Source organism: Chaetura pelagica, unplaced genomic scaffold (assembly GCF_000747805.2).
Source record: "Chaetura pelagica isolate M959 unplaced genomic scaffold, ChaPel_1.0 scaffold358, whole genome shotgun sequence".
Lineage (NCBI taxonomy): Eukaryota > Metazoa > Chordata > Aves > Apodiformes > Apodidae > Chaetura > Chaetura pelagica.
This window is the reverse complement of record NW_009954233.1, coordinates 1,121,516-1,148,283: the sequence shown is the minus strand read 5'-3', so window position 1 is coordinate 1,148,283 and position 26,768 is coordinate 1,121,516. Positions and strand designations below refer to the sequence as shown.

Here is a 26,768-nt window from a genome sequence, read left to right as displayed (position 1 = left end):
CCCTTCCAACCTTCATGACTCTCCGATAAGAAATGTGACGCTTCTGGGGAGAGCAGAACAGCGAGGTTTAAGCAGGGAAAGGAGAAGCTGGAGACAGGGCTTCCTACCTCAGCCCAGGGCCCCACCTTCCAGTGGGCAGGGCAGGGGATCCGGTTGCAGGGCCGGCGGCTCTCGGGGCGGTCCCCGCTGCAGTACTTGGCATGGACCGAGCGGTTGGTGCCCTCGGGGAGGGGCTGCAGGCAGCGCACCGTGCGGAGCTGGTAGCCGGAATTCCCACAGGTCTTTGTGCAGTATTCCCACTCATCTGCTGCCCAGCTGGGAGGTAAAAAAAGGAGTCAGATGCCATCACAACTTTCACTTGTTATCCACACTGCTGCTAGGCCTTAGCATCCAATGTTTTCTGTATCATGGAATCACAGACTGGTTTGGGTTGGAAAGGACCTCAAAGATCATCTAGTTCCAACCTCTCTGCATGGGCAGGGACACCTCCCACCAGCCCAGGTTGCTCCAAGCCCCATCCAACCTGCCCTACAACACTGCCAGGGATGGGGCAGCCACAGCTTCCCTGGGCAACCTGGGCCAGGGTCTCACCACCCTCACACTCAAGAATTTCTTCCTGATGTCCAAACTCAGTCTCCCCTCTTCCAGTTTTAATCCATCACCCCTTGTCCTCTCACTACAAGCCCCTGTGCCAAGACCCTCCCCAGCTTTCCTGGAGCCCCTTCAGGCACTGGAAGCTGCTCTAAGGTCTCCCTGGAGCCTTCTCTTCCCCAGGCTGAACAGCCCCAGCTCTCTCAGGCTGCCTCCACAGTAGAGGTGGAGCACCATTAGGGTGCCTCTCTGATCATCCTCGTGGCTTTCCTATGGACTTGCTCCAGGCACTCCCTATGTCCTTATGTTGGGGGCTCCAGAACTGAACACAGTACTCCAGTGCCTCACAGTGAAGAATTTCTTCCTAATATCTAACCTAAATCTCCCCTCTTGATGTGGTTATACAACCACTCCATATCATCAGTAACCTCCTTAATCCAGGCAGAAAAAAACCCATCCGTAGCGCAGGAATTCAAAAGCAGTCAGCATCCTGTAAACCCTGGCTTGGGTTAACTTCCACACCTGCCCCCCAGGGAGCAAATCCCTTCTCTGGTGACGTGGGACATACTCACAGAGGCTGGGTGCATTCCTGGAGATTGCACATCCTACGGATGGGCTTTGGCTTTTTGCTGGCTTCACAGAAGCTGCGATGAACCATTTTGTGATCGCTTTTCCTGCGGCATCCGTACTTGGTGTACTGGAACCCTAGGAAATATTCCAGACCAATCAGGAAAACCAGGTCCTCGTATACAACTAAGGCCTTCTATGGCCTATTAAATGGCTTTACAAGTATTTAAACATGCTCACAGTCTGTGACAGTTGTCAGGCGTCAGATTGCTGCACAGAGCTCTGTGGATGCTGCTTGTGACAAGTTGTTAAGGTCAGAAGGGACAGTTACAACCCCTTAATCTCACCTCTGAATTACACACAAATCATGGCACAGGGAGCGGGGGAAATGACATCCCTAACATCAAGCAGCAGGTCACTGGCTAATCTGGGAAAGAACCCAAGCCCCATTTTAGCACTCTTGCTCCCAAAACTCATCTCCTGCTCAGCTGCTGTACCTAAGAGTTCAGGTGACTTTGACATTTGCACTCCCCATCCAGCCTTTGCTCAAGAGCAATGTACACACCATCAGTACAAGGAACACTCAGCAGCCTAAACCTCTGAGTCTGTACTTCCAAAGTGGCTTAGGGTACTGAATTGCAACACCTGAAGAGGACTTTTCTTTTCTCAGCTGCAAGTGTGACACCTTGGAATAATCAAGCATTTCAGATATTTTAAGGTTAGGCACCAAAAATGCCAAAGTGCTTTTTTTTTAAAAAAAAAGGAAGGGCGAGCTTTCTAAAGCTGTCACTTTAAGATTTCACTTTGGGGAATTAGTCATTCATTACTAGGAGATGCTACATCCTCCCATTTACCTCCACCACAGGGTTTGGAGCACTGTGACCAACTCTTCAATGCCCACTCAAAAGTGTCTATTTCTTCCTGCAGGACGTTGTTGCTGTTGATGGTGGGCACTGAATCCTCATGGATGATGTACTTGTAGGTCAGGCTGGATCTTGTGTCGTTTTCCCGAGGAATGATCTATTAATAACCACATGTCAAGAGTGGTACAACACCAGAGCTATTATTTATTTGTTTGCAAAGTAAAGAAATCAAGGCCCAGCTCTTAGGGGAAACATGGAAACGGCTCGTTAACTATCTGAGGGGAAAGTTGGGGTTTTTGTCTTCACAATTAGAACTAACAATAGTTAGATCAACACAGAGCCATTTAAAATGAGAAGCAATTCTAGACTAGCATTTTAAGATTGCCACATAGGCCACCATTGTCCTAGGAGGAAAGGATGGTGCTGCCACATTTCCTTGGCTAAAGAGCAGGGCTGCTCTCACCTGTGGTGTGACCTGCAGCACCCTTTTCTGGCCCATAGACAGTGTCCCACAGATGTCTGAAAGTGCCATACTGGGCTGCTGGTGGCCACAGTCCTGCTGCACTGGCAAGACAGTAGTCTGCAATGGAGATGTCACAGCCGGTGAGAATCAGGCTCAGGGCGATCAGCCATCTCCTCAGCACGTGTCTTCCACGTGTCTTACCCCAGGTGCTCCCTGCTGGCCAGGAGCTCTTCCAAGAAGACAAACCCACCAGCTCCCCACTGCACAGCAACCAACCTACCAGCACCACCACAGCGTCGTGCAGGGGCCCATCTGTGTGCAGGGTCTCAATGTCATCTTCAATGTTGTACTCCCACTCCACGCCCAGGTCGATGAAGGAGCGGGATCTGGCCTCCTCCCCCTTCCCATTCAGGATATAGTGTCCCGTTGCCTGGTTCTTAATTGCTAGAAGGAGTGGAAACAGTGCCAGTCGTGCCTGCCACCATATCCTCCGCAGCTATGATGGCTTAGGCCATGCCATGCCATCTCCAGCCTGACAGGAGATTATTCCAGAAGGCCTTTCGCAAATAAACCCAACACACCAGCAAGTGCCGGCCTCCAAATTCCAGTGTCATGAGAGATGCACTGACGATTGCCTTCCATTTGGTACTTCCTTATGGACACGAATGAGATCTGGGTATAGAACTGGGTATAGAGACCCAGTGAAACACCTCTTCCCATGCGCTGCGCATGTTTCACAGACCAGCTTAGTTCCTCAGAAGCACGGGTAGCAGCAAGGAACTTCAGAATCAATCATCCTTCTCATTTGCATTATGACCAAACCCAGCATTTCTGGAATGCCAATTAGTACAGCAGACACCTCAGCAGAATTTCAGTGCATCTCTTACTGTCCTCAGATTATGAACAGGACAACTTTTTCATGCCATACTAGTTTCTTTTGTGTACCTATGTACATACCATAAAATCAGTAAGCAAAGGGCTGGAGCATTTTAACCCTTGCTTGGTTTTGGGTTCCTGCACCACATCTTAGAAATCATGTAGTGTGGGGTTTCTTATTCTTATTCTTATTCTTATTCTTATTCTTATTCTTATTCTTATTCTTATTCTTATTCTTTTCTTATTCTTATTCTTATTCAATTCTGATTCTGCTCCAACAAGAGGCCAGTACATTAGATAGAAAAATGGACTCTCATTTTTTTCTTCTGTACACCTTCTTCTAATACACTGTAGAACATGAACAAAAACCAGGCAGGTTTTTAAACCTTGCAAGTTCTTGTGATTGTGCAGGAGTGCAGGAGCTCTGCAGTACCTAATGGGCGGCTTCATGGAGCCACTGGCTGTCCAAGCAAAGCTGCTCTGAAAGTTATTATCAAACAGTGCTTCTTCCCAAATGAAGCTCTTTGACCTCAAAACCCAAGTTTCCTCCTTGAACATTATCACAGTTGAAACAATTTATTTTTTTTTATTTTTTTTTTCCTTTTCTATTCCTACTTCTTTTTAGGAGCTCATCCAGCAGGTTTACAATCCCAGACACTGCCCTAGCACATTAGGGGCTGATTAAAAGGCCATTGGAAGGTCTCACCTCTGTACTGGGAGTTAAAAATCCCTTGTTAGAAAATACTAAGGAGTAAGATACGAGTTGCTTGACAACAGCATGAACTGTCCTATGTTTCTTATTCTTATTCTTATTCTTATTCTTTTCTTATTCTTATTCAATTCTGATTCTGCTCCAACAAGAGGCCAGTACATTAGATAGAAAAATGGACTCTCATTTTTTTCTTCTGTACACCTTCTTCTAATACACTGTAGAACATGAACAAAAACCAGGCAGGTTTTTAAACCTTGCAAGTTCTTGTGATTGTGCAGGAGTGCAGGAGCTCTGCAGTACCTAATGGGCGGCTTCATGGAGCCACTGGCTGTCCAAGCAAAGCTGCTCTGAAAGTTATTATCAAACAGTGCTTCTTCCCAAATGAAGCTCTTTGACCTCAAAACCCAAGTTTCCTCCTTGAACATTATCACAGTTGAAACAATTTATTTTTTTTTTATTTTTTTTTTCCTTTTCTATTCCTACTTCTTTTTAAGAGCTCATCCAGCAGGGTTTACAATCCAGACACTGCCCTAGCACATTAGGGGCTGATTAAAAGGCCATTGGAAGGTCTCACCTCTGTACTGGGAGTTAAAAATCCCTTGTTAGAAAATACTAAGGAGTAAGATACGAGTTGCTTGACAACAGCATGAACTGTCCTATGTGAGGAAAATCTGAAATGAAATGGACTGTAAATGTATCACGAGTTCCCCAATCTTCTTGCCATTAAAATAGATGTTGCTTACAATTTACAGCAAATAAGAATTAAAGATACTGAATTTGCTCCACATGATAGAACACGCAGCTCTTACCCTGGCAGTGCCTGTTGAAGTGTGAGTGATGACAACCTCTTGTTAGTAAGCATGTAAACTGGGACCAGTTAAGTACTTTGAAGAATTCAAATGGGAAGTAAACGTTTGCTTGCTGAGCTTAGGCTGCCAGGACTCAGTCCTTCCCATGCAATTCTGGATGCAGGTCTTTACCCCCAACACTTCAATGTGGTTATCTCATTTCTCAGGTTCCTTGGCATGACTGCTCCATGCTGCTCAGCATGCCTGAAAGCCAAACCTGAGGAGAGAAACACTTACCAAGAAAGTGAGGAGAAGCCTCGTCTTCTTGGACAAACACATGTCGAGCACCAGGAGGGATGTCAAACATCTTAAGGTACCCTTTGGCATGTGTAGTAGTCAATGGAGAAAGCAGGGACGGAAAGAAAAAGTAATAGCCATGGTTAGGAGCGCACTGCATGATCCAGCTTCTTGGATAAGAGGGCATCCATCACCAACTGAGAGCAGTGTCAGAAAGAAACGGAGCAAAGAGCTTTGTAACAGGTTGGACAGCACCTCCTGGTGTTTCTTCTCTTTTAGGGGAGAGAAGAGAAACCAGTTACAAATCCATCTGTCACTTGACTAGGTACACTGCTACTGGCCATATCAACCAGCAGTTCAGGCAAAACTATGTTTCCTATGTTCCTCAGCACACCAGGGGAAAACACATCTCTTCCTGATTATTTTCCCCAATTCACTCTCTAGCCAGGCTTGTGGTTACTTGCTGTCATGTTAAGGTCTGAAGTGTGTCTGCTTCCTTCTGAGACACCAAAGACTGGAGAAAGGTGGACACAGCACAGTGCAGTGTCACTGCACATCAGATGTGTGCAAGTTCACCCAAACTATTGACAGCTGTGAATGTAAAATGCACCAATTAAACTGCTTCTGCTGCAGCCATGGGGCTGAATTCAACTCCCTAGAGCTAAATGTACAAAGCTTTTCCCAAAGAAAGTGACTCTTATTTTAAAGTTCAGCTATTGATCAGTACAAACCACAGGGAATTGGGTAAATATTGTCATTAGGAAGACTAAAATCCCTCTTAGGGACTGTCCACAGGAAGAGCATCATCAGCACTCTGAGTGCAGGGCTCACTCGTATTTCTATTATTTACTTTAACAACTGCAGACTGAATGATGATAAATCTCTTCTTGAAGAGCTGAGTAAGTGTCTCTCTGTTTTGTACTTAGTTATGCCATCTTTCTGAGCAACCCAGCTCTGCTATAACAGCAATGCAGACGTGCCCAGAGCTTTATTCTTTGGGCACTACAAGCACAAAAGGGAGTATTTCAGTAATCCTGTTTCATCCTGGGGGAGCTGGACTGATGGGTGCATGGGGAGCTGCAGGTACCTGACACACTGCAGCTCCTGGCAAGATCTGAGTGAAGAGAAAGAGCAGCACTGGATATGTGAAACCATAGCCCTGGCTGGCGAGTGCCTGCACACCCAGCCCTTGCCCATCTTCTCATGGAAAGCCCTTAGAGCATAGGAAACACGAAGCTTTTGCCTGATTTGGAGCTATCTATTGGTGCCAGGGTGGAGAAGAGACCTGCAGCAAGCCCTCTCCAGTTGCCATGGATGCCTCTCTCTGCAAGCACTCTGAACTTACCCAGTGTGTTTCTAGACTCCTTTGTTTCAGAAAGGGAAACACTGCGAGCTCCTTTGGGCAAGGAAAAGGCTCCTCTCATCTGCCCTTAAACAGAACATCTGCCATGAGCACTGAGGGAGCCAAGGCCTGGGATTTCATTGACTACATTTGTCAGCCAGATGGTCTGTACAGGGGGCAAGTATCAATTAGGGTCCCTGTTCAAAGGCCCATCAGGCAGAATCAGACACATCCAGCACATTTTCATAGTCAATGAAAGTCAGGCCAGTGAAAAGTCAGGTGGGTGATTTTAAGGTGGATACTTGCAGATTTCATTTTCCAGAAACTTGAAGTCTTTTTGGCACCTCTTGCTTAAATGTTTTCCTGTTGGAAGAGTTCAATTTGTCTTTTTAATGACTAGACTGCCAGAGTTACTGTCAAACAATAAACATTTCATAGACACTTTTATCACTTCCATCAACACTTGCACACAGGTGACCCACCAGCAGCAGTCTCCCCCTGCACTTTCTCCTCATATGGTCTGTCACTTGGCCTTGCTGTGCTCCCCAGGCACTGCAAACACTGAGCAAACATTCACCTGTCCTCACCCTGCTGGATAACACCCAGGCTCTCAGGGCCCAATGGGGAGAAAAGCTGAGCCAGAAGGTGGTGGGGTCAGTAGCACATTTTGCTGTGTGCTTTAGCCCCTTAAGCAGAAAATCCATTACTCTCAGAAGTTTGACTGAGTCTTGCATTATTCTGTCTCCAATCCATCAGCCTCCAGGGAACCATCCCTTCCAGAAAGGCTCTCTACTGTAATTTGATAATTACAAACAGTAAACTTTTCCAGTTGGTTTGTAATCATTAATATTTTCAGCAGAATATTTTATGTCTTTCACTTCCAGCCAAACATTAACTTCTCCTTCCCCAAGTTCAGTTTGCCTGCTCACTGTCCAAGTTCAAACACTAATGCTGCAGTCAAGCTTGCTTCATAGCAGCAATTACCAGCCTCTGAACTGCTAATGCAGATATTTACATTCTCTGACCCTTGGCCTTTCTCTGCTTCATCTTAAAACACTTATTTCAGACAGATATTCCTGACATGACTGCTCCCATTCAGGCAGCAGATGCACTTGCCTGAGCAGCCTCCCCAAACTGAAAAAAAAGGCAACACAGGAAAGCCTTAAAATATAAAAGTCACAGCAAAATGTACAGTGCAATACTGCCCTGGCTCAACAAATAACTGACAAAATAAATTTCTGCAGAAGTTCAAGGAGATGTTGAATTATTTTTTAGACGAAATATGTTGCAAAATACCTCTGGGTGCAGTCTGAAAATTTTAAGCAGGTCATTCTCAGTTCTGAGCTAGCAGAATGCTCTCCTCTGTCCCCCTGGATCTCAGTCATACAACTTGAAGGGTATAAGACAGACATGAGGATTCCTGCCAGAACACTTTTAGATGTTACTCTGAATTCGGCTGAATTTAGTTTTGTTTACTTGACTAAGGGGCTGCAATTTCTGACAAGGCACCATAAAAAACACAATTTGACATGAGCACCTCTAGGCTCATTTGACATGCCCAGAAATTCAGACTTCCATTTGAAACTCTTGAGTTTAGGTTTGAGAGAACAGACTTGTGAAAAGTTTAATCTCTTAACGAGAGAAAACACGTTTCCTTTAGTCGTCCTACAGAGAGAGGCTTGTTGCCCTCGGTGTCAGGCAAAGCATCTCCACTCCTTCTGCATTTCTCTGTGCCAAGAATGGTTAATTTTGTTTAGCACAACTCAGTGTATCCCTACTTAGCACCAAGGTTGCATGGCCAGGCTTCAGCCACCACCAAACAGCACTAAACATGGTGAGCACTGCTCGATCCACTCAACTGATCCAGCCTTCTCCTAACAGGCTCTTCCAAGGACATGAACAGCACCCTGCTTTCAAGAGGTCATGTCTTTACCACTTGTTCTGCACTCCAGCTTAAGACTTCTGTTTCGCTAACTTAAAGCAGGTGGCATTTCTGATGGGTCTGCAGAAGCAGGTGGTAGGACAGAAACACCAGAGACAAGAGAAACCAGACCCAGATGCACAACAAGGTGATTCCTACCGAGCTTCTTAGGAGTGCGGGTAAAGGTTCCCTTCACGGTTCGGCAATGGGAGTTGTCCCCCCCACAGACACCACATTTATCTTCCACCTTGTTGGAGCCAATTTCCTTGTCACAGCCCACTTTCTGCAGAAGGAAGAGCAAAAAAAAACAAAAGAAGAGAAGGCTCATTGCTTGTTGGTTTTGGTTAGGATGGGAAGGCACCACAAAACTAATGCGCAGAGGAAATCACCTCCCGACACTCATCTCTTTTATTTAAACACAAATTACTTGCAAACCTGATGCGGGATAATGGTTTTCATGTGAAAAATAGGAAGTGATTTTTAGTTTATATTCACTGTACTTCAAGACTAAGGAAGATGAAAAAGTCAGAAAAATAGAGACAATTCTTTTCAGACACAGAATCACAGAATCGTCACGGTTGGAAAGGACCTCTGAGATCACCGAGTCCAACCATCAGCACTAACAGCAAAACAACAACAAAAAACCCCACACAAACGCAAACACACACACTTAACCAAAAAACCCACAAACCTCCTGCCCTCCACCCACCTTGGCCACTAGAACATGCCCAGAAATGCCTTATCTACATATTTCTTGAAGATCTCCAAGGATAGTGACTCAACCATCTCCCTGGGCAGGCTGTTTCAGGGCCTAACCACTCTTACAGTATAGAAATTCTTCCCCATATCCAATCTAAACCCTCCCCGCTGCAACTTCAGGCCATTCCCTCTGATCTTGTCATTATTTACTTGGAAGAAGAAAGTAAAACATGAAACTAAGTGCAAAACAGGCAAATGAAACAACCAGCTGAAGAGCAGCAGAGTGTTTCCATGGGACAGGCCTGTGCCACTGCTCTAATTTCATTGAAATCTGAAGGGATGATGAGGACTATGATGCTACAAATCATTTAGGAACATCTGCAAAGTCTGTCTCTGGTCTGTTGGCTGTTCTGACTGGTTCTGAGCAGAGCTGTTGTGGAACCCAGCACAGCTCAGACTGGCTGGGCAGCAGCCACTCACCACGCACTCTCCGCGGACACAAATGCTGTAGGGATCTTTATAGGAGCAGCGAGTCCCATCGTGTGCCAGTTGCTTCATGTAAGCCACATCTCCAGTTTCTTTGGATTGGCAGTAAAGGTGACATCTCTTGTTAGCTGTGTGGCAAGGACAGAGAAGTCACTGCATAAATTATAAGCAAGCCAGATGTGCTTCAGAAAGACAGAAGGCGTGACCAGAACACGGCAGAGACGGAAAGGACCTTTACCAGGCAGCTGGGGGGGATAAAGGAGCAATTCTGCTTCTCTGTGGATTATGTGTCTATCACTTGGAGCTGTTCTCACAGGTATCAATTCCCTTCCAAAGAGGCTCCTAGGATTGGGTTCTCAGCCATTCTGAAAGCAGCTTTCATTCCCATCCTGTTGGAATGGGGCTGAGTTTACAAAATTACAGGGATGCATTGAAACAAGTCTGTGAGATGATGGTGCTAAAGCCAGGTGAGAAGCACAGAGAGTCTGAGTCTCTTACTCCCTTTATCCTCTTTTGAAAATGCCAGCTGAACATGTGTTTCCTGGTTAGTTTCTGAATCAGACTCAGCCATCCCTGTACCCAACTACACAGAGATGGACCTCAGGAGATACCTGAGGAAGAAATGCCAGCAGCTTGGCAGCACCTTTCAGTGAACTAGGAACTTGCCTTTGTGCTTGAAGCTGTCCTTGGCCCTCAAGGTAATTACTGGGTTAGATTAATGTTAGACAGACTCAGGCCGAGGCAGGTGGATCTATAAAAGAGTGGGCAAATACTAAGAGGGACTTCTCAAGTCACACCTTTAGAAAAACACTGTTCATACTTTCAGTAGTTGCCATCAAACATTGGCCCTTTTCACTCAGGTGGATAAAAAGAAGAGACGGCAGGAAGGGTTGTCCATGACTCAGCCAGCAGCTTTCCACACTTGGCCCCAACAGCAGAGAGCCAGAGCAGGACAGTGCCATGCACTACATGCTCTGAGCACCCACCAGCTCTTCCAGCAGGAGCTGAGAGCCTCAAGCTTCTTGTTACGTCATGTAAGAGGAGAATGAAAGTCAAGGAAACCCCCAGGGGAGGCTTGGGGAAACTTGTTACCTCTTCTTTCCTGCTGGGGCCATCCCTTTTTCCTGCTTTTTAGTCTCCCCTGCAGTCGCTTATACCCTGGGTGTTTCTGGTCTCTGCACAGCTGATCAACAAAACCCCCACAAGCTCTGGGAGGCTGCAGGACCCAGGTGTAGAAAGGCAAATCACAGAACTTACAGTCAGGGTGCTCATAGGGCAGCCAGTGGTGCTTGCTGCTCTGGTACTCGAAGTGGGAATTGCGTTGCTGACACTGCTGCGCCCTGAAGTCCTCAAAGTGCTTTGGACACTCCTCTGTGTTGCAGAGCTGAAACTCAAAATTGACACCGGCACAATCTTCACCTCCATTAACGGGCCTGCCAAGAGAAGAACACTCCAGAGATTCTAAACCCCTCTCTTCTGTCTTAGGTGAAATTTCTGTTAGAAGAAACAAGCCTGCACTTGGGGAGGGGCAGGAACGGGGCCGGAGCAGTCACACTGCACAGGGACACACCTGCAGTGCAGCCTCCGGGCTGGCCCAGGGGACCCCAGGGCTGATGCTGAAATGCAGCAGTAACACCTCTGCACAGACATGCTGCCACTCCTGGGTTTGCAATTAGAGATTCAGCTTCTCCTGCAGCTTGCTGAGCTCACACCCCAAGTCCTCCTCACTCTCTTTCCTCTAGAAATACTTGGGCTTTTACAAATGATCCCGGCTCCCCGCAAAAAAGCCATGTTTCAAGGGGCTGGGACACAAGATGGATTTTGGCAGACTCCCTCCAAAACGCAAGTGACACTTCAACTGGTAACGACTCCCCATTGACTGGCACTCCCACCTACATGGGGTTGTTGCACTGGCGTGTTCGAAAGCGAACTCCCGTCCCACAGGTCCGTGAACAGGAGCCAAACTTTGTCCAGGGTCCCCAGTTGCCATCCTGCTTCAGCTGGTTGGAGTTCTTCCACATGCAGTGACCTTTGTAGCACCACTGAGAGGAAGTGGGCAAGGAGAACAGGGGAGAACAGAAAGAGAATTCACACCAAACAGATCATCACAGTGCAATTCAAGAAATACAGAGCTCGTGGGCTGAGAAGGGACATCTTGCAGAACAGGCTGCAAGCAGAGACTTCCCTGGGGACCATGGGGTGAGGGTCTATGTACCCAAGAGCACCCGACCCCTCTGAAGGCAGTCTGCTCTGTGCCTGAGCTGGCAGCACAGCTGAACCTGACCCTGAAGCCCTCCATGAAGCCCAACATATTCCACCCTCCGCTTAACTTAGGTAAGTGTTGCATCTGAGTCTGAGTTGCTGCCACCTTTTTGAAGGAATGTTGATGTTCTGAATATTAGCAGGATAAAGGTTTTGCTCATTTTTTATCCTCATACTCGCCAAATATCACACTTATGCAAATAGGCTGGCACAGAGGGCTTGTCACTGGGCAGGGTGTTGCTCTGCTGCTGGCAGGGCACACTCAGATGGTACAAGTGGCTCTTTGGTATCTCAAAATACATGACATTTGCTAAACAAACATTTATTTGAACATAATTTTATAACTAAAGATTAATTAGGACATACACTAATGGGGATATTAAAAGGGCAAAAGAAAGAGCTATTCTTAAGCCTCCATTTAGCCACAGGACATCTGGACCACAAGCACTAAGAAGCTGTGCCACAGTAACGGAACTATCTGCCCCCTGGGTTCCTCAAGATGCTTCATGGACACTTTGCAAATGGGAGAAGAATCCAAAAAAACACCACTGAAAGGCCACAGAGGCTGAGAACATGTTACACCTCAACTGGGGTTTCTAGGTCTGAAGTTCACTCTGTACTACTACGGCAAACCTGGTCCAGTTGGCAGAAGAGCTCAGTGGGAAAGCACCGCTCCCTTCTTCCTTCCTCCAGCTCCATCCAGGGGACACTGGGCAATTCCCTGTTCTCCTCTGTGCCCTCCAGCCCACATGGACACGAGTGCTCTTTGTTTGGTTTGTCAGTACAAACAGCAAAACCACACGACTCACTTTCCCAGGGGCACATTCTGTCCCGTCGAGTGGAGGTCCTTTCTTAGTCTTGCAGAAATAGGGGTTATCTGGGTGGCTGCACCACAACTGCTTGCACGGGTCAAAGGTTCGGAACTGGAATGCAGAACATTTGTGAGATGAAACTCAACAGTAGATGATTTATACTTTTCAGATAAAGATTCAAGCCACCCACTCAATTAATCTCATACACACGGCTACTAGGAAGTATCTTCAGGAAGAAAAGGGCAGTGAAGAAAGAAAAGGATTCCCTGCATCCCCCAGCCCTGAGTTGGTGAGAAGAGGAAAGAAGGAGACATTAAACCATTTGGCTGGGTGTCACCCCTAAACATCCCCTGCCTCTTTAGAGAGCTGTTTCAACTACTCCATGAACTGCTCTTCACTGAGGAGGAAAGGCAGATTTTGCAGCTCTTCAATAAGGCCTGATCCCAACCAGCCTGAACAAAGGTGCGTCTGTGCAAAGGGGTTTCCAGGGACGTACCGCCGTGCACATTTTGTAGCCGACGCCAAAATCAAAGCGGCACTGCTCGTCCATGGAGTAATTGATGCCTGGCAGGTCAGGAAGCTTGGGCCAATCATGCTCGAAAGGGTCGTCAAGAAGACAGTCATAAGAGCTGTGGAAAGACACAGGGGGAAAAAAAAAAAAGACCAGAAGATCAACCAGATCAAAGTACTTGGTTCTTAGCAAGGCAAAACTCCCTTTCTCCAACCTGTTTTCTGTCCTGTTGACGTCATTATTGCCACGCCAAGCACGGACAGTCCCATCTGTAGGAATACTGCCTGGTGCAACGTGGCAGAGCATTGGATGGGAAGATCCTACAGCAAAATCCCTGCATGTGCTGGAGGCATCTTCAGCCTTTCCCTGGCCAAGCCATAGGTGTGAAATTGGCACTTTGCTTTCCTGTCACTCCCGCTCTCGGTGCCAAAGGGCAACATCTCCACTTACTTTGACCTGGTCCTAATGTAAGGCCTACCAGAAAGCCCACTGTAGTCACAGGGGGATTTGGCACTGACTTTATGGTGCTTTGAAATACAACAGTGGTCTGAGAACAGGCTTCCTTACCTGACATCTGCTGTATTCATGGGGATGAAGCCCTGTCTAAGCAAAGGGCAAGAGTAACGGTTGCTTTCTTTTCACTGCTGCGTAACTCTGATGTCTAAAATAGCCACATTGGCTGCTCCTCCTGCACTGGGATACTTCACTTTGAGCTCCAAGGTCTCCATCAGTTACTATTTTATGCCTTATGTTACAAGCAAGGCTTCTTCTGTAGAAGATGAGGGTCAACTCATTATTTCATTCAGCTTTGACTGGCAAACCCAGACGTTTGCAATGGAAGAGGAAGCCTGAGTAAGAACTGGATGAAGAGCTATATACATGGAGGGAGATCAGGAGCAGGAGGAGAGAGATCTGTTCTACTTCTCACCCTAATTCAGACACAAGCACGCATACTGCCTTCTCTCTTCCACGCCTTTTGGTGTGGAAAAGGGCTTCACCCTGGTAATTTCACAGCTTAATACCTGGAGACATCAAAACCCTAGGGAATACACCAGCTGACACAAAACCTACAAGAGAGACTGCCTGCCATGCTCACCCCGAGGACACGTGGAGCACAGCCCTCCGTGAGGCAGCACTGCTCCTGGTTGGTGGCTTTTCTACTATAGACCTGAAGGGAAAAGGAGATAGGGTGCTGATGGGCCTTACTGTATGTATCTCTTGAGCTCCTGGCCACTGCATCTGGACCAGTGGTAGCGGTGAAAGGCAGCCTGGACCAAGGGGGCCATCACGCTCCCCATCGCTGTCTCATCCCCACATCTGTTCCCTTGCCCGTCATGCTCCATCCCCAGCCTGTAACAAAGAACCAGCATCAGAGCCCAGGCAGCTTCTGTTCTTCAACTGGTACAACAACTATAAAGAAAACAGTTGCTTATCCCATCTTGCAAAAGGAAATGGTTCTTTGCATTCTACAGATACCACCTGCATTTCAAACTGGTCTTCTTGGATGCCAAAAAACATAAGGGCTCTCTGCCTACTCAATGCCAGGAATGACCTAAGTAGATGATGAGGACTTCCTGTGCTTTGCATTAAGGAAAACAGCAATTCTGCTGATTAGGGAGCAGTATATTCAGGCAGTGAATTATTCACGCTTGTATACTCATTTATCATGAGCACCTATTTAAACACAGAGCTAACATAGTTATCATGTTGCATCTCCAAAGAGGACGTTACAGCTCCAAGAGTGCACCTGGTGCAGCTTAATATGCAAGTGACCTGGTCATCTCCAGTTGGGCTGGGTTCCTCTCAGGGAGCTCCACAAGTAGCCTGCTCTACTTAAGGAAGACAAAAATCAGATCCTCAGGGTTTGACATTAATTAATCCAGACAGCTAACAGAGATCTTTGCTTCATCAGTTACTCCCAACTCAACATTCTTGAAGAGGTGCCCAATCTAACACGTCAGCACTTCCCGTCCACGAGAAGGAAGAAGTTCAGGATGCTTGACAAGCTACTGACTCCACTGCCTGACCATTCCAGGCTTCTTACTCCTCTTCCTCACCCTTAACAAAACAAGTTCCCCCTCTCTCTTCCCCCCCTTACCTCTTCATAGCTTAACTCACTAATGCATTCCAAGGGGATGAAAATAAAGTTAGGAGAGCATCCATACAGCCATTTAAATCAAGCCACTCAAAGCAAGCAGGAGACACAGCACCATATTTTGCTGGCAATCTGACTGTAAAAGTTGCACTTACACGTGACCGGTTTCGTGAGCAACAACAAAAGCTGATGAAAACCCATCCTCATGGTTGAGAGTACAGCTTCTGACTGGGTGACACATGCCAGTGACAGGAGCATATCCTATGGAGAGAAATCATGTCTGAGTCTTTCACCCATTACATTTATTTTAAACAAGACCCCCCCAATAAACTTACTACCTAAGAAGAACCTAGGATTCTCTTCCTTTGATTGTCAATTTTTCCTCTGTCTTTGCAATTGCTGCCAAACATAGTAAAAGGATCCATTCCACAGGCATCTGTGTTCCTTCAGGCACTTAAGACTTCTACCACCCAAATGCACAAGATTCCCATTCAATTAAAAGGCAGAGCTGACATTCCTTGCATGTCTTCATATTAGCACCTTCATCTACATCCTGCCTGCTGCCTAGTGCCTCTCTTCTCAGGAAAAGCTAAAAGCTTTCTGAGGACAGGGAAGTCTGCTTAACATCTTAACCCAACCAATTTCACTCTGGGCATGTCAGCCCAGACCTGAAGGAGAACCCAGACCTTTATCTTACCCTAAGAGGTGAAGGGAACCTGGTGGTACCAAACACAAATCTCTAAGACTTTGACCAGCCAGCCAAAACACAGTCTCATCCAGACTCTTCTTTATCTGCACTGCCATAAACCACACTTTGTGAATTTACTTCCCATTAGTAGTTCCTTGAGTCAGAAACATTAAGGCAGGTATGGAAGTAGCTGGCACACTATCTAGAAAAAGAAATCTACAGGGAACAACTTGAAAAAGTGAAAGTGAAGTTGAATGCAAAGGGCGTTGAGTGTTCCAAGTGGCCCCTTCACACCCAAAGACTTGGTGTTTGAAGAAAGTAAATGGCTATTTACACGTATTTCTGAAGTAGAACTGTAATCTGCTCCAGCTAGATAGAAATGGCAAGGACTACTGTGGTGAGGGCTACTTGCTTTTTAGAAAGTAGGTAAAATGAAAGGGAGGAAGTACTTCCGCTCCACAACAGAGAAAGGACTACATGCTCAGGTTGTCCACATGGGCTTTCCCAAAGCCAGGACAGGGAACTGAGTGTTATGATGAGCGCACATGCTTTCCCCCACAGGACCAGATTCCAATACATCTTTCAAACTGAACACTTCCCTCAGTATCTGCTGTGCAAAGGCCTACGGTGCTTATTGCCATGAGATCCCGTTGTCATACGATCCCATAACAAAGCCATTTCCAATTGTTCCTCTTCTCTGGCAGCGCCAGCCAAGAAACACCAAGTCCAGACAGTTTTGCTCCAGCTCAGCTGCATTACCTTGCATACCAGCAGGCCCAAAATCTTGCCTGGTTAAGAAGATGGCATGGTCGTGGTGCTCAGAGTGACTGGGGTCTGACTTCTGCTGCTGGTACGCCCAGCGGCAAACATTCTCCAGGCTTCTCGAGGGATTCCCCCTTTCAATCAAGCTGATGGACTGAAAGAGCAACACATTAGACCCAGGAGCTCCTCAAGGTAGGAAGTTCAGACAAGTTCTTATTTTCTGGGAGCACCAACCAGGTCCCCATGTCTCTCTTGCACATCATCTATGACAACAGCTTCCTCACTGCGTGCAGCCTGTGGTGTGCCAGAGGAGGACACAAATTGATGTTCAGATGGAATAAGGGCATTTTAATATCTTTTCTTGGAACCTGCTGGGCTGCCAGGCAGCAGCACGACTCAGTTGAGACCAACTGGCATGTAGTGACACACAGGGCCTGCATGGGGGAAGTGAATACACACACATAAGGACAATGCCTCCGCTGGTGCCAAACACTGCAGTGCAGGGTGCTGATGAACACAGATTAAGCAGCTGCTTCTCTGAGACTTTTGCTGCATCAAAGTTCAGCACAAGCTCAGTAGATTTCACTGCAAGACAAGCATCAGACTGACCATTTTGCTTGCCCAAATTCACTGACTCAAAGATATGATCTTTATCAAACCTGAAGCAGCATTACTGTTTTCCTCTCACCCTGAACAACTCCACAAGCATCTGTTTCAAAGCCCTCCGAGTGTGTTTTACCAGCAAAATCCATGTACTGTTACAAGTGCAGGGTACTAAGTGGAGGGGTGTGCCGTGACCCAGAGAGGGGATGTACACAGAACAAGAAAAGGAGACAGTTACACTAGCAGACTGCTTGAAGGGGTTGTGCCAACAAGTTGTGTTGGGTAACACAGACAATGGCTTCTACTCAATTGATTTAATTCGAGTGGACTCCAAAGGGCAAGAATTCTGGCTGCAAGCCTGAGTGGGCTGAGCCAGTCCTGTGCCAGGGTCACAAAAGGGACACTCGTGGTCAGCCTCAGGAATGAGGGCACAAGCACGTTTAGCACGTGCCAAGGAGGGAAAGCAGCTCTCTGGAACCTGCTGTGCAGGAGATTTCTGTTTCCACAGCCCTTCATGTGAACCACATGGACTGGGCCAACCAAGAAGGTCAGGGTGGAGAAGTGGTTGAGAGGTTTGCTGACCTTTGCATACCCCAACATGATCATCCGGACCAGCACCACGTTGATGTGAACACCCAGGGATTCGTCGTGGTAAATTTCATTCACCTGAGAGAAACAAGGAAAAAGTTACAAAGGGGACTTTTAAGGCCATGGATATGTAATTTCCAGTGCTCATACCACTACAGACTTCTCAGAAAAGGATTCAAGTCTCCAACCATTGCCATGCAGTGAGACATGTAGGTGACACTTCCCGCCATCAGGTGCCCCCTCACACAGACCTTTCTGAAGCACATGTCAACGTTCCTCTCCAGTTTAACAGCCTTTGGATCAGGGCTGACAGAAAAGGTGACTGGGGAAAAGCCAGACTTCCGAGTTCAAACCCTGCCAATACTTCTCTGAAGGCTTCATCTCACTCCACTGATAAACATAACGAGGGAGATGAGGTTATTCCTGCAAGCAAGGTCACAGCAGCGTGTCCAAGTTCACTGAGGGATTTAAAAGCCAAAGAGTTTGCTTTAACAGCAGATCAGCCCATCACCATCCACCCCAGGCGGCCACTCCAACTGTGGATGAATTCCAGCTTCTCTTCTTTTTTATTTCATCCCCCATTTGTCTCACTTCAATCCGTTTATCCACATGGGATGAGCAGTTGAGTGAGGAGAGCAAGCGAGTGTATTTTTGCTCATTTTGTAACAGATTCTGCTGTCCTCATTCAAGGAAACGTCCCGTTAACTTCAGCAGGGGTTTGCCCTTGAAAAAAACTTGAGGATTTAACTTAAAGCCATGTTTTCATGCTGAAGTTCCAGACTGGAGAGGCAGAATATTGAGACAACTACATGAGCTCCATTTCTGCACACACGTAGGTAACATGTCTAGCTTTAAAGACATGAACAGCCCTCGAGATTCTAAATCAATCTTAAAATTTGTGGGCAAAGTGTTTCGAAATCCCAGAAGTGCTTTGGAAATTGTAATCTGAAAGCTGTAAAGTCAACAGCATTGCCAGAGCCATAAATGCTGCAACATCCCTCACAAGACAATGGTATCTCCAAACAGGCTGGGTTTCTGCAAGTCCCTGTGTCCTGTTCAAAAACACTCACAACACGTCATGTTTACATGCTCTGGGAAGACTTTCTACATGAAACACAAGTGCTGGCCTGAGAAAACCCCCAGCAGAGGTAACACTGCAGCTCCACTCCTCACTGAACAACTGACCTATCTCATGGTGGGTTTTGTTTTGATGAATTTTAGACATTTTTTTTAGAAGCACCTCATACTGCTGCCCTACTTTTTAGAGAGAAACTAGAATTATGTGGTCACTTTTGTGCTAAAATGAGTAGTTGTGGAAGTGAAGTTAAAAAAAACCCCAGAATTATGCAGATGGGTCAAAAAATAATCTTCTTGTGCCTGGGAAGGTGAGAAATGTCCTGCCACCAGAGTAAAAAATTAGGGGGTTAAAACATCTGCACATCATCAATGAAGTTACTCATCCCCCTAAAACCAAAATAAAGATTATACTATGGGTAATTGGTGAGAAATAAATACCACTGTTCAGAGGCTGGTATATTTGAGCAGGATTTAGAGGTGGCTTTTTTTTTTTTTTTTAGTTAGGCTAAACAGAACTTCCCCCTTCCCCTTCAGGGAAAAAGGTGATTCTGAGTTGCCCAGACTGTGGGACCTGGCACAATGATTTTAGGTTTTTAAGAACATAACAGACTGTCAGCACAACAGTTTCACAAGGAAGGAGCAGGTAACTCAGACTGCCCATCTTGTAAAGCAATTATTCCAAAGTTTAATGATCCCTGTCATATTTTCTCCCCATCCATGCAATAGCATTGCTCTTAGAAAGGTCTGCCTCAGGAAAAGCAGTCACCATTTCCCTTGTGCCAAGAAATAAGTAGCTTCCCAAGAGGGACTTTCCTAGAGGCAACAAGCATCCTGGAATTGACCTTAAGATTCAAGTCTTCTGAAAAATCTCTCCACAACGTCTTTTTTACCCAATTCTCTGCAGATTTCTTTGGAAGGCTCCAGTGGAGGATTCCCACAGGGAGCAAGACTTGTGATGGAAACACAGGACACTTTGGAAGCCTGGAACCTCACTGGAAGGACAGAAATTTGAAAAAAGTGCTGAAAAAGTGAGTGCAGACTGTAGCACCTCCAGACTGCTGGAACTGCCACTGCTGAAATCTTGAGAGGAAGGACTGGATAGCGACAAGAGCATCCCTTCTAGAAGGGGTGACAACCTTTCCTGTAGTCACCTACAACTTCTGCAGGCAGTGGTGTTCCAGCTTGCTCGGGCTCTGTAATGACAGCTACTCCCAGGAGATGGAGCCACAGACATTTCAGAAAGCATGGAAGAGTTTTGGGACAGCAAATCAGCTCTGCTGTTTACAAAGGTTCATGTTTTTACAACTAAAAAGACAATATTCTGATAATATCTTTACTGAAGACCTATTGTTGATGCTCATGAGGTATATGGTAAAAATAAAACAATTCCCTGCAAGCTCTGCATCAAGTATATTTTGTCACTCACACTAATAAAACCTTTTTATCTCCAACTTCCTGGATTCAGAAGCTAACTTGCTTCCACACCTGCCAGAACTGCCTTCACTCCTATTTCCCATCCCTCAGAAACACAAATGACTGCAGCTCAGCACAGGCACAAGTCACTGCTCAGGGAAAGCAGCACTTCCAAAACGCTGCTAGCAAGAATGGTCCAACAGATCTGCATGGAAAGATGTCTCAGATTCCCTGCCTACCTCTCTCCTTTCCATGTGGCTGATCTGAGTTCTCTCCTTTACCTGAGGTAGTAACTATCAGACAAGTGACCAGGTTAGAGACTAGAGAAGTCAAGCCAACTAAAATTGTTATTCAGAAAGTGGGTGATACCCATGAACCTGCAATGCTGAGTGGACAGGGATCACCAAAAAAGGAATTCTGGCCAAAGCAAGTTGAAGCTGGAGAATGAATGATGCATGGAAGGAAGTACCACTCTACTGGCCAATTTTGGTCAGAGCCCTGGGACAGGCTGCCCAGAGAGGTTGTGGAGTCTCCTTCTCTGGAGACATTCAAACCCACCTGGACACGTTCCTGTGTGATGTGCTCTGGGTGATCCTGCTCTGGCAGGGGTGTTGGACTAGAAGATCTTTTGAGGTCCCTTCCAAACCCTAAGATTCTGTGATTCTACTGCACCCCATTTCCCACTCCTCTGCCAGCTTTCACTCTACGTGCTGTCCTGCAGGTTCTCTGAGGGATGCTCCACTGGGATTGGGAATGGTCCAAGCACTACGGCATTTGGGAGATAGAGGCTGCAACTTCCTGATGTGCTCCTGGTAGAGATAAGTAATTCTGTCACCGCAAGGAATTCAGTGAAACTGCCTGCAATGGACAGGCCACTGAGCTACCCAGAATAACTTCAGGACAATGATAGTCTCCTGTGGGTGATTTTAGCTCTCAGCCCTCCTGGAAGGCAGACTGCCAGTGCCTTTGGCAGGTCACGCTGTGAGGGAGCAGGAAAGCTTCACCTAAAAGCTAGGGACCATGATAAATTATATTGCTTTGGGCTTAGATGAGGCCATATTTGGCTTCTGATTTCCAACACTGACCCTTACCAGAAAGTAAGCACAGGAAAGCATCTCCAGTATTTCTTCAGCTGAAACTGAACCTCCAGGCCTGGAGCTCCCAATGGCCTGGCCGTGCAGTGCTGGATTCCCAGCTCTGGCACTGAGAGCAGGGAAGTTGTGCCAGCATGGCACAGTGCCCAGGATAACCAGTCTTGGCACAGGGTTGAATGAAGGTCACTTCATACTGCTTTTTTGCACTTGAGCAAAGCAGTGCTGCTTACGGTGCCCAAATGCATTTGTACTTTTGAAGCTACTCCGGAGCTACCTTGCAGATAATGCACTACACAGTGGCCAAACTGCCCTTCACATGGGCAAAAATCCCCAGGAATGCTCTTTACAACCATCACAAATTCTTTCTCACCTAGAGCCTCCCGTTTTTTTATGACGAGTAAAACACACACGTTTAGATATGCAAGGCTCAGTTCTTGGACTTTATACCACTAGACCCCAACCCAAACCTGAACCAGAAGTCAGGCTCACATCTGCCAGGAAAATTCTGTCAGCTGTGTCTGCAGCAGCAGCACCAGATTGGACTGTGACAGCTGCAGTCCCAGGGGCTCGTGATCTTCTAGGAACAAGCAAAGACTTGCTCATGGGCTTTCTGATTCCCTCAAGCCTAAAAAAAAAAAAGAAGCTTCTACTAACAACAAAGATACTAGCTGCACATTCATGGCCATGAAAGCCTTGCTGTTGATTCCCTCCTGTCTCAGAGGAATCTCTGTTCCTTTCCACTTTCTATATAAATAAAGATGCCACATTAACAAAGAAACAGTTATTATTTCTAGAAGGGTTGCTTTCTTTCTAAGATAATATTCTGAATGTTCAGGTTTTCCTTCACGACTGCGTTTCAGAAGATGCTAGAAATTATTAGGAATGGATCAAGTTAATATTTTTGCCCACTGTTTTTCAACCCAAATTCTTGGAATTGCCTTAGAATGCAGCCTGGAAACTACTGCAAAAAAGATCAATCAAAGGAGCATCTTGACAGGAGAGAAGAGCATCCAACTGCAGGCAAAATAATCCTGCTTGCACCAAGCACGGTCTCCTAGATGCTCCTGCAAAAGCCTTTCTCATCCTGGGAGGAGCGGCGCAGCACAACCCAGGACGCTAGGGAAGCTACTCACGATGTTCATGAGGGTGAGGAGGTAGTTTTGCACGTGTTCTTTGCCGTGGAATCTCACGACAGAGTCATCCACACCCAGCAGCACCTCGATGTTGTAGTCGTCGTCCCCCGCGTGCCTGCGGCGCCTCAGGGTGTCGTTCAGCTGCTGCTCCACATGGCTGCGCAGGGAGCTCAGCCCTCCCAGGCCATCAAGAAGAGACCCTGCAAGAAGGAGAAAGACATCAGCCTCTACTCCACTTCCACTTGAGAAACATCCTCCTGCACCATATCTTCTCCTCGAGAGTCCCCGGTTCTTCGGATGAAATAAATCAGGAACTCTGAAGGGATCATTCCAGTGGTGCAGGGGTGGGGGAAATCACCAGATACCCCGTGAAGAAAATGCACACAACCATATGGCTCTGTGATTGATCACACAGCTCTTAATCCAAGTTTAGTATTTACACCAAAGGAGATTTAGGCCAAACACTTCACTTCCCAAGCCAGAGTTTCCCACTTCCTCTTTCTGCAGCACATCAGGCATGTGCTCTAGAGTGCCTCAGCATCCACTGGCAATGTTGTGCGACGCTTAACTTGTGCCTTCAGGGCTCAGAATTCAGAATTGGGTCAGCCCCAATTCACATTGAGAGGATCTCAAATACCAGTGTTGTGTGTTTCCTCCTCATACCTTGTCAGTGGAACAGCTAAGCTAGAATTTCTGACTCACTGACTTGTTTGTCATTCATTGTTTAAGAAGCAGCTGTTGGAACATCCTCTCTTTTGAGCATCACAGGACACTTGAAGGGTCCCTTGAACACAAGGGTCAAGAGGCAGAGTTCAGATGGACAATTCTGAATTGGCTTTAAAGGGGATGCACTCAATAGCCTGTATCTGCAACAACTCAAAAGCTATTTCTTCCACTCAGGGCAGTGAAGTAAAAAGGTGACAGCTGGAGGTTACTTAGTTCTTCCTAAGCCTGAGCCAGCTCACCAAGGGGCTCTAAGTGATAAATCACAGTGAGGAGGAACATCTCACTGTGTAAACCACTAGCTGCGTATTTTGTTCCTCACTAGGAACTGGGCTGTTCCGGGAGCATCCCCCTTCCACCACTCTTCCATTTAGGAGAAAGAGACAATAGAGCCCCCAAATCCACAGGGATCTCCCTGCTCTGTGAGTCCAACAAAAGCAAGCAGTGTCCAAAGGATGAAAAGGAGAGGCTGGTACTGCCTTCCATTACTGTTCACTCATATAATGACAGGGCATTTCCCCACATGAGGGCACAGCTTTCAAGCCCTTCTTCTTCTGCACTGGAGCTGATGAAAGCCAGGGCTGCAGGTACACAAACTGGCCCTTGACATGTTTTCAGGCAAGACTCCCAGTAAACTAGATGGAAGTTTTGTTCATGGAAGGACAACAGGACCAGGCCTAATGTTGCAGAACATGCTGGATGGCCACACTAATTCATCCTGAGCAGATTCAACTGCTGGCTGAGCTAGCTGGGAAGCCTCTCCCTCCTCTCTACAACACATCAATAGCTCTCCCCAAGCCCCACATCAAACAGCAAGGTTGTCCCCAGCTGTTTGCAGAAGCTTAACCCACCACTGTGGGTGAGAGACCAGGTCTGCAAACAGCTTCACAATCCAAACCGCAGGTCCTCTCGCTCCAACAATGTGACCCCTGTGATGGCACACAAGTGGGAAATTCAGAGACCAGCTCCAACTCCAAACTCTAAACATTGCCCAAGGGTGACCCACCGCAACCTCACGGGATCACCACGCCCTGGGGCAGCTTGAGAACCATCTGCACTGGGCAGCACCTGTGGCTTGGCTATCACCTCCCTGCCTAAACAGGTGGGTTTGTGGTTCTACTGATGAGGAGAAGTCCTTGTTGGTTGTGCGTGTGAGCAGGCAGAGGCAGGCAAGAAAGGATTCCTTTTCCCCCACCACTTTCTGCACACAGAGGGTGTTCTCAAGATGCCAGTATTTTCCATTTGTGCGCCCGCAGAATATTTTTCAAGTGTGCAATCCCAACAAAGTACAAAAAAAATAACCTCACTCTAGGAAGAAACGTAATTACCTTTTTTGGCAAAAAAACCGAAAAAAGTAGTACTGGAAACATTCCCAAGCCTTGAGCCTCCCACCTCCTGAGGTGCAACTTGCATACCTCTTTCCACAGAAACCCCAAACCTCCCCAGCTGGGCTGCATGGTAAAAACCAAGCCATTGTATTCCATGCAACACAGCAGGACTTCTGTGGATATTCAGTAGTACCTGCTCCAGCTACAGTATTCCTAAGTTTTTAGGTTTTTTCTGCTGTTCCTGGCACTATGCAACACTGGAAAATAACTGTTGACTTTAAGGCTGATTTGAGCTACTTACCAGCTAGTAATTACTTAGCAAGCCTCACTCTGTGTGTTGCCTATCCCCAGATCTGGCTGGGAAGCAAAGCTGTGAGGTCCTGTCCCTAAAAGCACCCCCTGTAAATTGCTATGTCCTGCCCAGAAAATACCAGGTATTACCAGTGGTTTATCTGTTCATCTGTATTCCAGAACCCAGCACTTCAATGCCTTCAGAGTCAGGCAATCAGAACCAAACCCAGGCCACAGGTACTAACAAGAGTCATGAAATCTCTCTTTGTGACACTGCTCATGATTCACCTGCTTGACACGAGTAGAAATTTTAGCATAGCTCAGAGAGTCACTGAACCCTTTCATGGCATTAAAGGCTGTTTCAAACACCTCTATCAACCTGAAGTTATTTACCATAATTGATAATCATTACTTTTGGAAAACAGTATGGAAAAAATCTTAGTGGAGAGCTACTTACTGCAGTGTAAGTGCTACAGCCAGTGAAAACATCAATGTTCTCCATTTAATTAATTCAGGAGGTACTTGCAGGTGCTTGTAACAAAAGGACAGAGCTCAGTCTGATGTTTCTTGCACAAAAGCTCTGTTCATGCCAAAGTAAGACTCTTGGCTGTGCTCAGCAAGACTGTCACAGACCTTCCGTATTGCAATTAATAATAAATGCAACCACCCTTTTCCTCTTGACCTCCCTTGCCAAGCACAAAAAATATAGAATTGTTTTCAGTCCAAATTGTGCACTCCTACACATCTGCACCTGCCTGCTGACTTTGCGTGTTAAGGCAGGACTTGGGAAAACCTTAAGGTGCTTGAAGCTGGTGTAACTGTGCTGAGCATCAGCACTGCAGGGAGCACATCAGCTGCAAATGTTTAAATCCAGGACGGTTTCAGTACTGAGATGAACAGATTAGACATAGGTAGTCCCATGGATTTGTGAGCTGAATGCCCCAGGACTGCTTCCGGACACTCCTTGACCTGAAGCTTGGAGCTGCTCTCACCAGGTAACAAGAGAAATAAAAACCCTTTGTAATTCAGACACGGGCCAAAGTTGGAAAAATGACCCTCTTCTGACAAGTGAGAAGAGATCCCAGCAATGCTTGCTGAGGTGAATTATTTCAATTAACCTTTGAAGACAAAGGCTCTTTGCAAGTTAAACACCAAAGCCCACCCAGCAGCTGGAGTGCACTGTCCAGCACAGCAGAGACCATGTTGCCTGTGGCCGAGTGGTTGATCTTCTCCAATATGTGCTGAGGAAACCAGTGGGTTTGTTTGCAGATTTGTGCTAGACAGACCCATCTTTCCTAATCTCATTCTGGAATTAGCTGGTTCGTTATCTCTTCCTTTTTTATTTCTTGCTGGTCACCTGCACCCTTTACATCACGATCTTACCAGTCAGAAAAAGATTAGTCTCTGCTCTTTCACTGAGTGAATCGGTTATGGCAACATTTGGGTAGGATGAAAAGCACACATGGGCAGCTGTGGGTTGGGTGTTTTTTCCTGTTTTCACAGCACTCATCAGAGCCTGTCCACCAGGCAGCGTCAAGCAAAAAAGGAGAGCAAAGACTGACATCCTCCTCTGGTCCAGCTGGAGTTCCTCTGCCAAGAAAAGACAGGAGGAGTTCCGTGCATGTACCAAATGAAGTAGTGGAAATGGAACAGAGACACACCAGAAGGGAACCTCCTCCATGTGTCCTGTCCTCAGAATTCACTGCAAAACCTGCTGTGGATGCCCCATCCCTGGAAGTGTTGAAGGGCAGGTTGGATGGGGCTCTGAGCAACCTGGTTTAGT

The 26,768-nt window shown here is 46.6% G+C and overlaps 1 protein-coding gene across 1 annotated transcript in view; it reads right to left on the bottom strand.

The window, feature by feature from the left end:
• ADAMTS3 (ADAM metallopeptidase with thrombospondin type 1 motif, 3) overlaps positions 1-26,768 on the bottom strand; it is a 96,851-nt gene that overhangs the window by 12,429 nt on the left and 57,654 nt on the right. The window contains exons 3-18 of the mRNA XM_010003630.1: positions 22,644-22,843; positions 17,921-18,004; positions 16,733-16,889; positions 15,441-15,546; positions 14,397-14,540; positions 13,176-13,308; positions 12,677-12,790; positions 11,502-11,647; positions 10,863-11,038; positions 9,600-9,733; positions 8,580-8,703; positions 5,158-5,238; positions 2,765-2,928; positions 2,013-2,178; positions 1,164-1,296; positions 108-315 (exon numbers count right to left, since the gene is read on the bottom strand). Of these exons, the coding sequence (XP_010001932.1) occupies positions 108-315; positions 1,164-1,296; positions 2,013-2,178; positions 2,765-2,928; positions 5,158-5,238; positions 8,580-8,703; positions 9,600-9,733; positions 10,863-11,038; positions 11,502-11,647; positions 12,677-12,790; positions 13,176-13,308; positions 14,397-14,540; positions 15,441-15,546; positions 16,733-16,889; positions 17,921-18,004; positions 22,644-22,843 (2,270 nt within the window). The remainder of the gene's footprint in view (positions 1-107; positions 316-1,163; positions 1,297-2,012; positions 2,179-2,764; positions 2,929-5,157; positions 5,239-8,579; positions 8,704-9,599; positions 9,734-10,862; positions 11,039-11,501; positions 11,648-12,676; positions 12,791-13,175; positions 13,309-14,396; positions 14,541-15,440; positions 15,547-16,732; positions 16,890-17,920; positions 18,005-22,643; positions 22,844-26,768) is intronic.